General features: G+C 38.7%; 5 protein-coding genes across 7 annotated transcripts in view; 3 read left to right on the top strand and 2 right to left on the bottom strand.

Annotated features, from left to right (window-relative positions):
* The first annotated feature begins 5,243 nt into the window (after positions 1 to 5,243).
* Positions 5,244 to 6,380, top strand: LOC108651469 (protein Exd1 homolog). 2 transcript variants are annotated; one of them, XM_089260200.1, is made up of 3 exons: positions 5,244 to 5,309; positions 5,353 to 5,929; positions 5,990 to 6,380. In XM_089260200.1, exons 2-3 carry the CDS (start codon positions 5,363 to 5,365, stop codon positions 6,260 to 6,262), a joined length of 840 nt encoding a protein of 279 aa, XP_089116326.1. In that variant the 5' UTR covers positions 5,244 to 5,309; positions 5,353 to 5,362; the 3' UTR covers positions 6,263 to 6,380. The 2 variants fall into 2 exon arrangements, with proteins under 2 accessions (XP_089116326.1, XP_030238705.2); XM_030382845.2 differs by lacking the exon at positions 5,244 to 5,309 and having other exon boundaries at positions 5,316 to 5,929.
* Positions 6,381 to 6,751: 371 nt separating this feature from the next.
* Positions 6,752 to 7,662, top strand: LOC108651473 (10 kDa heat shock protein, mitochondrial). Its single transcript, XM_018101205.3, has 3 exons — positions 6,752 to 6,910; positions 7,137 to 7,298; positions 7,376 to 7,662. Exons 1-3 carry the CDS (start codon positions 6,908 to 6,910, stop codon positions 7,523 to 7,525), a joined length of 315 nt encoding a protein of 104 aa, XP_017956694.1. The 5' UTR covers positions 6,752 to 6,907; the 3' UTR covers positions 7,526 to 7,662.
* The window catches only part of mRpL20 (mitochondrial ribosomal protein L20), a 73,055-nt gene continuing 67,455 nt past the window's right edge, over positions 7,641 to 13,240 (bottom strand). Inside the window, exons 2-4 of the mRNA XM_018101203.2 lie at positions 8,178 to 8,346; positions 7,905 to 8,113; positions 7,641 to 7,842 (exon numbers count right to left, since the gene is read on the bottom strand). Of these exons, the coding sequence (XP_017956692.1) occupies positions 7,686 to 7,842; positions 7,905 to 8,113; positions 8,178 to 8,264 (453 nt within the window). The 5' untranslated portion in view covers positions 8,265 to 8,346 and the 3' untranslated portion in view covers positions 7,641 to 7,685. The remainder of the gene's footprint in view (positions 7,843 to 7,904; positions 8,114 to 8,177; positions 8,347 to 13,240) is intronic.
* Positions 8,649 to 10,097, top strand: Icmt (isoprenylcysteine carboxylmethyltransferase ste14). Its single transcript, XM_018101197.3, has 3 exons — positions 8,649 to 9,045; positions 9,119 to 9,490; positions 9,551 to 10,097. The coding sequence occupies exons 1-3, from the start codon at positions 8,809 to 8,811 to the stop codon at positions 9,836 to 9,838; spliced, it is 897 nt and encodes a 298-aa protein (XP_017956686.1). The 5' UTR covers positions 8,649 to 8,808; the 3' UTR covers positions 9,839 to 10,097.
* Adk2 (Adenosine kinase 2) lies at positions 10,561 to 12,988 on the bottom strand. 2 transcript variants are annotated; one of them, XM_018101193.3, is made up of 3 exons: positions 12,727 to 12,988; positions 11,494 to 11,977; positions 10,561 to 11,426 (listed from the first exon to the last, which is right to left on the bottom strand). In XM_018101193.3, the coding sequence occupies exons 1-3, from the start codon at positions 12,741 to 12,743 to the stop codon at positions 10,887 to 10,889; spliced, it is 1,041 nt and encodes a 346-aa protein (XP_017956682.1). In that variant the 5' UTR covers positions 12,744 to 12,988; the 3' UTR covers positions 10,561 to 10,886. The 2 variants fall into 2 exon arrangements, with proteins under 2 accessions (XP_017956682.1, XP_017956681.1); XM_018101192.3 differs by lacking the exon at positions 12,727 to 12,988 and adding an exon at positions 12,044 to 12,200.

The following is a 13,240-nucleotide window of genomic DNA, read 5'->3' as shown; positions in this document are numbered from 1 at the left end:
ATTTTTTATTAAGTAAACATATGAAAATAAAAGCAATAATTTTATTTTAATAATACGAAAATCAATAAATTTAAAGACAAAAATTTTATTGTGTAAAATTTTCAATAAAACTTAATATGTAAATTTCAATAAAATTTAATAATTTTAATTTAAATTTCTATTAATTTTTTTTTATTTCTCAGCCAATATTGATTCCAAATTATTTCCGCTTTGCTGCTGCTTCTAGCAAAACTTTTCTACAGCTAATTACGCTATTTAAAAAAGAAAGAAAGAGAAAATCAAGTTGATTTTTTACCTTGGAACTTTGCAGCTTTCCGTTACAATTAGTAGCATAAAGTAAGGTGATACGTTGAGTTTAAAACCTTTTGGCTCCTTGCCTTGCAGGACACCCAGGTGGTCCTGCTACCTGCCCGGATAGTTCATGATGCTGTCACGTGACCAGCTCAAACATTGTTAGAAAACTTTGGCAGACAAAAGTCAAAGTCCAAATTGGAGTTTTGTCGTCATCGTTGCTCGAAGTGTTTCCACACCTCCCGTGCACAATTAGAGTAATTAGTGGAACGTTCTTGTTGTTGTCGCTGCTACTACAATTGCTGTTCCTGTTGTTGTTGTTGTTGTTGCTGTTGTTGTGGGTGTTGGTGTTGTAGCAGTGGCTGCCTTTGTTGTTGCTCTCAGCACACATAACATGCAAAGCCATTTTCATGTTTCACATGCACAAGTATTAAACCGCCAACACAATCAGTCGTTCATTTATTTTAGTACACCCTGCATCTGTAATATGTGTGCAAATGGATCGATTGGAAGTGAGATTAAAAAGGACATAGGCATAATTGGAAGACAAGATATATATAAAAACATAATTTGAGAGGAGTTACTAATAATAGCTGAAGTAGTTAGCAAAGAAAAAAAATACCAAAAAGGTTAAAAAATAATATGTAATACTTAAAATATTATTTGCGTATATTTCAAAGTATGTTAAGATTCATTAATCCAATTATCTTAAGTTTATTTGGACTTTTTAGCATAGCCATAGAGAATTTTTGCTTATTTTAAGTCTACTTATACAGAATAAGACGAGTTATCATACTACCAGGACTTAAATGAACTATCTCTGCTTATATAGAATAAGACGAGCTATCATACTACCAAGACTTAAATGAATAGTATTGAGTAAATTTATAGAAAAACTTAACAGTAAAATCAGTGTTAAATTATGGCTTCCAAATTGTTAAATTATTATTGAAGGATCCCAGGTGCTCAATCAACAAATCAGGTGTAGAAATGAAAAGCCCAGGTCTTACGTAGATCTCCAGCTCTATCATATAGCTTTTATCTCAATCAACAAATCAGGTATAGAAATGAAAAGCCAAGGTCTTACGTATATCTCCAACTCTATCATATAGCTTTTATCTCAATCAACAAATCAGTTATAGAAATGAAAAGCCAAGGTCTTACGTATATCTCCCATCTCTATCATATAGCTTTTATCTCAATCAACAAATCAGTTATAGAAATGAAAAGCCAAGGTCTTATGTAGATCTCCAGCTCTATCATATAGCTTTTATCTCAAGTTCTATATACTCTTTTCACCACATAAACGTATTTAATAATATCTCTCAACACCCCCGCATTATACAGGGTATCTGTTAGTCCAGTGCCGTAGTATAATTTGTTTTATTTATTTTTGTTGTCGTCGCGTGTTTATCATCATCATTGTTGCTGTTGCCTCCGTTGTAGCTGTAGTTGTTGCTGTTGCTGTTGCCTCTGCTCGCTTGTTATTGTTGATTTAACTTGTGACATCGAATCAGAGCTTGGCCCGTAGCTGACCCTAGCTAAGGTTTTCGGGTGCTGTTATGCATTAAATTTGCAATAATCAAATATGTCGCTTGTCGCACAATCAGAATATTTAATTAGTTCATTTATTTGTGGAATTTCGATCAGACAGTTGATTTGCATTTACCTGCCCATGGGAAATTTCAGCTCGCCCTCAATCGATGCGACACCAAAGGCAATTAATAGATACACAAAGATTAACATTGCAGGGAGATTGAATAAAATGCTGTCATTAAATTTATGTTCAGCTTCTTATTTGATAGGCTGAGCGGAAGCTTTAATCAAGCCTTATTTACCTTAATGCCAGCTAAATAAATCAAACACTTAATGCCAAAGCTGGCAGAGGGATTTCGAATTGCAGCCTTTGCAGTATCAATTAAAATCATTTTACAGTCATTGCACACGCACACAAACAGTCAGGTAAGTTCTACTTATTTTCACACCTAATTTACTTAGCAAACGCATTAAACCAAATTCGTCTTTGGAAACGTTTCAATTTGTGTTGCTCGAGGTTCAGGTCCAGGTGGAGCCAAAAGGACCAGCTGCTGCACTATGGATCTAATTAGAAGCACAAAAGCAGCTTCTGTAATGGCAATGAGGCGGTGCGATGCGATTCGAGGCGATGCGATGGGATGAGACGAGATGAGATGAGCCTGGCCCGCATCTAAGCGCATTAAGTATGCGCCTCGTGCGCCAATTAAGTTGAGTCAGCGGCCAAGCTGGATGCCGCGTGGTTAGCTCCACATTTTTTCATCAAGCCGCTTACAATGCAATTAACCTTTTCGCCACGCAGTCGCTTACCGTTCGTAAGTCGCTTAATTAGTGTGGATTTCAAGTACGAAACGAAGTTTAACTTAAGCCACAAAGAGCATTGGGTAGAAAATCGAAAACATCTTCCGATGTGCCAGGAAAGAAAACACAAAAATAAAGCACAAAATGACCACCCACAGCCTGCACAGTTTGCTTTATCAATTAATTATTAGTTGGAATTATTATCAAAGCATATTTCATTCGCCTTTCTCGTTGGTTGATTAAAAGCAAGTTGCTCTATTATATGCTACCTGATGCTCATTATTGGCATTTACCTATCAATTTATCCTAACTAATGAGCTAGATATGTTCTGTAAATTAAGTACAATTAACTTTAGCTTCACATTAGTTTTAAGGCATAACGGCATAATTAGTATATTGCCTTATGTGAGGCATATACCTCATAGAGCAGCGGCCAGAGTGAGGGTATAGCAGAGCGACAGTAGCGAGCAACAACGACAAAGTGCAGCGAAGCAGCAGCGTAGAGCAGCAGCAAAGAGCAACGGCAATACGGACAGCAGTGCTCAGCAACAGCACAAACGACCAAAGCATTGAACAACTACAACTACAAGACGAAGAACGGCATCCAGAGAAGACGCGGACAACCGAAAGAGGATTAACGGCGACCAACACAAGCTAAGCGAGCGCATAGGAGCAATACATATCAGCGCGCAGTTGAGAGAAAGCGCAGAGCACAGAAACAAAGCATAGAAGTGAGCGCATAACAGCGCACAGCCGAGAGCGCAGCTGTGTTGCCAGCTTAGCCTATTTCAAGCTAGATCTAGCCTATTTGTGAATGATCTAGCCTATTAAGAGTAAGTTCATTGAAAATGAGAACGATAGCCAGATATTTCTGGTAGATATCACAGTCCTTTATATTTCTGTCTGCATATTTGCCTCTCTGTCTGTCTCCCTTTCCCAGTCACAGTCTGTCTATTACATAAGATCAGTTAAGTATATTTGGGGAAAACAAAGTTAGATTACAGCAGCAGAGAGTGTTCCCATTAGTCACTCAAAGCACGAACACCACGACCTCTACCTGCCGTCAGGCTTAACATTTAAGAGCAACTTAGGCTCTAAGTGAAAGTCGCCCTATATAAAGGCCAGCATCTTCAGCATTTCTTCAGTCGTTCAGGACTGGTGGGGTCAGTCGTGCAGTGCCGTAAAGTGAAGTGAAGTGAAATGTGTTCAAATATTTAGTGATCTTCAGCTAAGCATTAGAGACGTAAAGGATGAATTTACAAGAAATTTCTGGAGGAAATACTTAAATGAATTTCTTCAAATAATACGTAGAGGAAACAAGAAGCAGTTTTGAACTATTATTCATCGACTGCTCGGACACGGACTCGACTTATATACTTTCTGCGACATTATGGGAGTCAGCAAAGAGAGGACAACGCTCTATTATATGTATGAATTATTATGTACTGAAATATATGTATGTATATATTCTTTGACGTATACGCTCCAAATATATTTTCACTTATATATGTACATATACGTAATTCAAGCAATATATACATATATATAAATATATTTTATTAGGCTAATGCTCTTCATTTTTTCATTTTTTTTTCGCATCACAAGAATCGGAATTGAGCGTCGAGAACGCCGCAATTGCTAAAATTGAGAGCTAATCAGGCTATGATATTAAGTCCGTATCCGAAACCTAGCAACCCACTCAGCCGAAGTGCGGTTAACGTCCGATTGCTGTCTGGCTGCTATGGCAGGAAAGTTCTAAGAATTGGCCTAGATGATAGCCTTAAATATTAATTTGTCAGATGACTCGTCTGTATTTCGATGATTTCAAATGCAATTAGTAAATTCGAATATTAAGAGATTTCGCAAAATCTTTATCCACATTGTGCGCCCCTTTCAAGGAGATCATGAATTGAGCTTATTGCATTGCCAGAAGCACTCCACTCGATTGCGAAAGTTTCTGTGCCCTAACACCGAGAAGCCATTTAATAAATTGAACTACATTTTGTCACAGAATTTTTTGGTACTTCGAATTGCATTTGTATGAATGCAAGCAAAATAATGCGAAATCCGTGAACAAATATTGTCTACATACATATGTATGTATGTATATATAGGTTTTATTTTCATTCACTATGAAATTGATTTTGCTTCGTCTCTTTTATACGTACATAATTGAGTTCAAAGGACAGCAATGGTCATATTATAAAAAAATTAGATACTTCAAGACATTTCTTTAATACTAATTACATTTAAAGTTAATAAAAAATATATACATATGTACATACATATACATATATACATATTTGCCTTATCTTCCTTTAATAATTACAAACTATCGAAAGTCTCAATGACAGTAATTGTAAAATGTATAGGCCATCACTAATTTTTGCTTTGATTAGATCCCGTTCATTTTACATGTGTTTTTTGCTGTTTTGTTTTGCTTTTTTAATTTTGCCATTTGTAGTAATTGGAAAAAAATATAAAGGTATGCTGCGTGAGAGTTTATTATATTGCAGTTGGTATATTTAATGTGTTACACATTGATTCGCAATAGCATCAAAAACTAAACGTAACTATAAATCTGGTATTACAAAATTTTATATAAAATCGCCTTTGTTTACCATTATTAAACGGCTGATAGTTATTGAAGCGCTGCCACCTTTTTTGAATTTAAAAGCATGTCACTTTGCTCTTGAATCGAATTTTATTTGTGCAGATTAAGAAGACTAAGAACACAATGGATGATGATACGACCAATTCCGAAGACATCAATAATACCAGCACTGAATCTTTCGCTACAGCTGATAGTAGGGAGCAAAATTATGTTAAAACGAGATGCCTGCAGCCGCAGGAAGTGTTGTCCCTGGATCAAAAATTGAACCGCATTATTGTTATCCAGCAAACGGACCAATCCTATCATCAGGCGTTAGAAGACATACGCGACCAAACTATAATTTCAATATTGGTGGAGCCCAGTTTCTATGGCCGACACTGTAAAACATCTGTGATTGTAATTGCCACGGCGAATAACACTTATGTATTTGATCTAAAAGCCCTCGGTGTCATTTTTCCCGAACTGTGTCTTCTGCTGGAAGCGGAATATCCCAGGAAAATATTGCACTATAGTCATCGAATATGTGATCTTCTGTTGCATCAGCACAAGCTAATAATAAATGGAATTTGTGACACGTTTGTTGCCTTGTGCGTGGCTCGACAGGATCGAAGCCATTGCTCCTTGCAGGATGCTATTGCGATAGTTTTGGAAATATCGCCAACTGAGCTAACGTGTCATGAGATAACGAGCGTAAGACATATCTATATGGGCGATTCTTTATAATTTGATTAAATCTTATTTTTAATGCAGGCTAACGAATCGGTTCGGACCTTTACAGCACGTCCACTGTCCAAAGGGCAACTCCGGTATCTGGCTAAGCTCGCCATATTACAACACAGGCTACACGACACTCTTATCTACGGAAATATTTGCAGCGGTCTGCTAGAAATGTCAGGGAAATTCAGCTGTGAATTTAACAAACAAAGAAAATCCGATGAAGTGGCGATGAAAATGCATCCAGGTAGCACAGCTGGCTTTGACTGCATAAATCCATACTACAAAATATCTACATCAATAGAGTAGATTCTATTGTATTCGTATTGGCATGAAGCATACAAATGCATGCATCACATTCCTTATAGTTAAAAGAATATAATTAATTATGTTAATAGAACATTAATAGCACTAGTACGAAAGAAATAGTCGAGAGTGCACGGCTGGGAGATACCCTGAACCCTGTAGGATCTATACGATATTCTAAAAATACAAATCATTTTCAATGAGCTCAGGTTATAAAACTTGATATTTATTGCGAAAATACATTAATAATTGACAAATAATAATATAGTGCTTTCTTGAAATAAAATATTCCACTTTTAACATAATAACTTATGACATAAGAGATAGTCAAATTTAATTGTTTCGCTTGTAGATTTTTAATACTTATATTAAATTATAATATAAAATTGCACAAGCCTTAATTTTGAATTTTGTGTACTTTTATTAAAATACTGAAACGGTTCAATTTAAATCGACGAGTAAATTGTATCGCCGATGGAACGATACATCGCACAGCCACCAAGCATCGATACACAATGTGGGACGTTTGTGTATCACTATTACGAACAACCGCGACCGGTCCGCACGTGTAGTGAATCTTCACTTACAGTTATCAATTAAGTTTTAGATATTTAACGCAGCCCAGTTTTGCATTTAATAACATACGAAATGGTGAGTACATTGCTAAGTTTGATTTGATTCCGTTTACCACCAGTGGACATCAAAATATTCCATCTGCGCTTCTCGAAGTTTCCACATATGCTGATAACTCATTCGCCTTGCCGGGTTGTTGTGTAACTCTGCTCTGTCGCAGCTTTTAGGCAGCAGGGGGGAATAATGTCTGACATCAATTACCATGGATTGCACAGTAAATGAACTTATTTACAAATGTTTTTAGGCAGCCGCAATCAAGAAAATCATCCCCATGCTGGATCGTATTTTGATTCAACGCGCTGAAGCTGTTACCAAAACGAAAGGTGGCATTGTCTTGCCTGAAAAATCGGTGGGCAAAGTTCTAGAGGGCACTGTAATTGCCGTTGGTCCCGGCACTCGCAATACTGTAAGTATTTCATTGTTGGATGCGATGATTACAACAGTTTTTTTTTACATTGGTTATCAACTTTGAATTTTTTATAGACCACTGGCAGTCATATTCCAATTGGCGTGAAGGAAGGTGACCGCGTTTTGCTGCCCGAATTTGGCGGCACCAAGGTCCAATTGGATAGCGACGATAAGAAGGAAATGTTCCTTTTCCGCGAATCAGATATATTGGCTAAGTTGGAATAGATGACCCATAACAATTCTATGAATTCTGTTTTCTATTAGTACGTAATTACCTACAATAAAAGTCCTATGCAATGTTTATGTTTGCATAACATAAAAAAATAAAGCTTGAAAACTGCAGTGTTAACATATAAAAACTATATTTGCATCTAGAGACTTAAATCTAATCCAGTTTTAGGTTATTCAATCCATAGACCTGGTTAAAAGCGGACCTTCGTTTAATGTCGGGGTAGCCTTCGACAGCAGCACGTTCCCGAGAAATATTGACCAAAGCCTCAAACGAGCGTGGCTCCCAAATAGCCAATTCCGACAATATTTTTCTATAAGTTAAAATTTGAAACTATTAATAATCAGGCAAATAATGCATTAACCGGCAACTGACTTGTTTAGCAATATATCAGAACGTGCAAGGCCCTCCTTGAAGGCGTCTAAAGGAACTCCATACTGTTGGCAACCGGCTTCAACACGCGTTGTCCACAGCTGTGCCATATCCAGTTTCTTGAGCTTACGCCCCTTGGTTGCATAGGCGAGGGCACGATGTACGCTGCGTATGGCAAAGGTGTAAACATTCCGTGTTCGACTGCGATAATGCTAATTAACAACAGGATTGATAACTAGTTAAATTAACGTTTTTAAATAGTATTCTTATACTTACCGCCGCGAGCTTAAAGATGCGCCTTTTCCGCCAGAATTCATCAGGGCCGCGGGCCCTTACCATCAGAGGAAGATTTAAGAATACCATAGCAAAGTCTTATTAACAATATGTGCAGCAATCCTTTCTATTTTCATTAACAATTTTATAAATTTACATAACCTGCACACACCTATCGAAATTTGTTTTGCACGCGCAGCTGACGGCCGATAAGTTATACATCGCATTGTTAACTATCGATGACAACCATCAAGCCATAGGATAATCAAAGAAGGTTAAACAAAATTTGATATTCAATGCATAGACAATAACATCGAAGGGAACCTCTTTTGAGGAATAACACTGAAATTAGAACGCAATATATTCCGAAAAAATACATACAACCAATTGACTTGTAAGGTTAATGAACCTTAAAAATATTTGAGCTATGAATTTCAGCGCTTGCATACCTTATGACGTCTTACGCTCAATAATGCAGTGTAACCTTCTAATTTTCTTAACATTTGCTATTGACACACACAGCTGCTGCCGGTTTTAGAATATTTATTTACACTTCTGCAAATGCTACAAAAAATCAAAATTTCAATGTGATTTGTACAGAGAATTACATAAAAGCACATTTTATTGCATTATAATGTGCGCAATGAATTCACGGTCCTCGGCAGGAGCCCGCTGCCATCTATGTCCCGAGGGCCGGATCAGTTTATATTGTTTTCTTGCGACGGCAGGTCTGGTGCTGTTGCCCTCAGTACCGCAGATCTACTATGAAATTGTGCCAAATGTATGGGGTGCCATCTTGTGGGGTCCAGTGCTATATTACGCCCTGATCAACTTAATTATTCGGTTTGTCCTCCGAAACATGGAATATCAGGTATTTTGCATGACTCACTTTTCCATTGCATAAAAGTACGAACATATCTCAATCTGATTATTTTATCAACAAGGTTGCAATACGCGCCTCTTTTCTTGGCTTCGTGATGGCGGCGAGCGTACTAGTCGTTTGTTTCGCGCCCGCACCATGGCAGCAATTTGGCGTCTATGGCTGCTTTATGGCTTTCTTCCATTACTCGGAGTTTTTGGTTATTGCGGTGGCAAATCCTCGAACACTCTCACTGGATTCCTTCATGCTGAACCATTCAGTGCATTATGGTTTGGCCGCAGCAGCCAGTTGGATTGAGTTTGGTCTAGAGCTTCACTTTCTGCCCGATTTCAAGCGATACGCCCACATTTGGTTGGTGGGCGTGGCACTATGCACTTTCGGCGAGATTGTGCGAAAGACGGCAATCATCACAGCAGGTCGCAGTTTTACTCATTTAGTAAGTACATGCTTATCTCCAGTTAAATGCCTATTTGTAATCTAATGTGTACTCGAATAGGTTCAGGATGAGAAGCACTCTGATCATAAGCTGATAACCCACGGCGTATACGCGTACAGCCGGCATCCGTCCTATGTGGGCTGGTTCTATTGGTCAATTGGCACGCAATTAATCTTGATGAACCCGCTGTGCATCTGCATTTATGCATTAGTCAGCTGGCTCTTCTTTCACGATCGCATATACGTTGAGGAGTATTCGCTGCTCTACTTCTTTCAATCTGACTACGCACGGTATCAGAAGCAAGTGCCAACGGGGCTGCCCTTCATCAAAGGCTATCTGATTGACTAGGAATTATATATACGGGATCAAATGTCATCCACACAAATGCAAATGCAAAGCAAACAAATATAATTTTAGTATTTTCCCCTTTTGAAATTTGGGCACAGAGCAACAATAGATATAGTGACGAACCTTTTTCAATTATTATCGAGTCTATTTGTATTGTGTCTCAAAATGTAAAAGTACAAGAATGTATTTAAGCGTTATTGTTTATTATCTTTTTGTATTTTGCAGCAACGAAATAAATTTAGAATTGTGAATAAGGTAATGCATTCAGTTATCTATATATTTGAAAAGTCTTTTCTTCAGTAGCTTGCAGTGTTTTTATAGCTTGGTTATAATCCCTGATTCATTGTACGTGAATGATAAACCAGAAATAGGCTTATCAACAGGTTGTACAAACCTGAACGACATAAATTAGCTTGCTATGATGTGATATATTACATTAAAAAAAATAAAAATAAATAAATGAATAAACAATGATAATTGAGCACACTCGACGCTTCGTAGCGTTTGTGTCGTATCTAATCTGCCGCTGATTCAATTGTTAAATAAAGCCAAACTCATAAAACGCACAAAACGCTGCGAATGTAACAAAACACAAAAGGGATGCAAACGAAAGACGAGACATTGCCGTAAGAAACAAGCTTAAGCAATTATTATCAATTATGATTTCTTAGGGGTCATTTAAAGGTCAGCTCAGCAATCAACGGTTAAATAGGATTTGTTAGTTTTCTGGGCTTTTGTTATTTTATTATCAATTTAAATTCGAATATTGCTCTAACATTGTATATAAACGACAAGGCCGTGCATAATTCACATGTTCGTTGCCAACTGTGTTTGTCTTTGTGGGTGTGTGTGTGTTTGTGTGTGTATACATAATATGTACAAATAATTAATAGTGTTAACAATATTTTCTTAGTCACGTTTAGAACTTATTTGCATTAGTTGCAAATAGATTTGCGCCATGCTTGATGCCTCTTACAGGCTTATCTGCGAGTGCTCGTTGTATCTGTGTGTGTGTGTGTGCTTGTGTCTGTGTGAATCCGGTGTGTCTTTACTCATTAAACTCCGGCTCACCGGAGTATGTGCAGCCCGGATTTTTGATAATGTGACCCGCCGCATAGTTGCCACAGCGTATGCAAACATCGAGCGACTTGCCCTGCACATACTGGGCGAGGAAACCACCAACGAATGCATCCCCAGCGCCATTGGTATCTACAATTTCATGGACCGCCAAACGTGTGACTGGGAACTCCTGGACCTTGTCGTGCTGGATGAGCAGCACAGGGTCACAGCCCTGCGTGAGTATGGCAATGCGTGGTCGCTCTGAATTGATTTTGGGCAGTGCCACCAATCGTTTGCCAATCTCACGCAGATCCAAATCGGCGGGCCAGCCTTGCGCCGTGGCAAAGGCATGGGCCTCTGCCTCATTGCCAAAAATGATATCCACATAAGGCATAACAGCCAGTAGCGGTTCCATGAAGTATTGCGATATGAATGGTGCGCTGAGGTTCATTAGGAACGGCCGCTGCTTGGCATTGGCTGTGGCGGCTACGCGCATTATACTGGGCGGATTGACGGTCAAGAAGAAGCCCTGTACACAAGGATTACACAATAGATTAATCAGTAAGTATGCCAGATTATGAGGATTGTTTACCCACCGAGATATAATAGTATTGAGCATTATCGATCAACGCCTTATTAGCTGGCTGTTCCAGGTGATCAATGGTGAATTTGTTGGCGGCCGCCAGGTTGGCGCACAATGAACGATGCGTGCCCGTGATGAGAACCGCGCATGTTCCCGTGGGCGTGTCTGGGCTCACTTGATAATGGGCATCGACGCCAGCAGCGCGCGCCTTTTCCCGCAATATATCCGCATAATCGTCCTGGCCCACACAGCCAAAGAAGACAGCAACATTTGGCTGACGCAATATCCACTGTGCTATGCGCAGGGAATTCTGCACTGAGCCACCGGCCAGGTACTCCGCTTGATAGCCCTCGACCAGCTGACGGTAAATGGGCATGTGTCGTTCCTCTGCCAATATGGCATCATCCACATTCATGCCATAGTCCTCCAGGAATTTCAAGGGGACAGGAGCCGAAATGTCCAGCAGGGGATTGCCACATCCTACCAGGATGCCTTCTCTGTGAATGAAATCGAATTCAAAGGGATTAGGCTACAGTTGATGGTGCGCTTTAGAGATACGCAACCTCGCGCCGCTTTTGTTGCTCATGTTGTCCAGCCGAGGGCGTGTCGTTAACTAGCAATTGAAAGCGAGTCCAACATCAACGCTTGCCGCTTCAATATTCATACTCAGTATCAGTTGCCGATGAACCTAAGCGATAGCCCCCAAATAAAGCTACAGTGGGGGCTAAATTGATGTGCACACTGCTATTGATACTGAACAACTACCGAATAATATTAGAATATATTGTGTGTAATGTGTCGGGAGCTATGCTATATTATTAGAGATCATCCAAATACATATGTTTGTATATTTGTACATTTTCTGTCGAATATCGATATTAACTTCAGCTTGGATGCATTTTCTGGTTGCCAGTGTTGTTTACGCTGTACATTGTTGTATTTGTTTAGAAGAATGTTTCTTATCAGAACGAGGCATGCCTTGGCAAATATTAGTGAAATTCATTCATACAGAAATTCCAATTGGATCAAAGGTACATGTACCCAATTCAGATAACATAAAGCATACAAATAAACGACGACACTAACTAGAGAGTTAGCCAATGGCACACGATCTTCACATGTTGCCGTAAATTTCGACAATTAGACACACGAATCAACACGAACACGTGGAGCGTTTATAGACATTCATAAGCCTCAACAAAGTGTTGCGGGCTGAGGGCAGCCGGGGCCGATTCACTCAACTTACTGTAGTTTGCTTGTCATTTTGTTGTTATTGTTGTTGAGGGTGCTGTGATGTTGCCCGTCGGCTTATGTAAACATAAACACGTTATTGAACTTGGAAGCTGGAGCTTACTGTTGATTTTATATCACTATATAACCTATGACTTAGTTTAATTAGACTTATTAGGAGCTATTTTTAGCGTTGTTAGCGAGATAGCGGAGCTGCTTGGCTCCAAAGATTTTGGGCGCAAAATGGCACAAAAACCAACCGTTGATAATATGCTAAAAAATACCCAGTTCATTACGATCAAAATTGTCGTATTTTTCTATTGCACCAATTTTTGCATATTTATATTATGTTATATTTACCGGTATAGTAACAAGTTAATATGAATAATAAAAAAAAATAGTTTTGAGTAAAGATGTCGGCTATTAAAAGAGGAAAGTTTTAAATTCATTCAGTCTAGCAATTCAAAAGGAATGGGTGCGTCGTGTGTCTTATAGCTTTTAGCTTTTGAATGCCATTTACAGTAAACAGC

Source organism: Drosophila navojoa, chromosome 4, assembly GCF_054131105.1.
Source record: "Drosophila navojoa isolate 15081-1374.11 chromosome 4, UAZ_NAV_1.0, whole genome shotgun sequence".
Lineage (NCBI taxonomy): Eukaryota > Metazoa > Arthropoda > Insecta > Diptera > Drosophilidae > Drosophila > Drosophila navojoa.
Note: the sequence above shows the minus strand (reverse complement) of the source record. Positions and strands in the feature narration are given on the sequence as shown.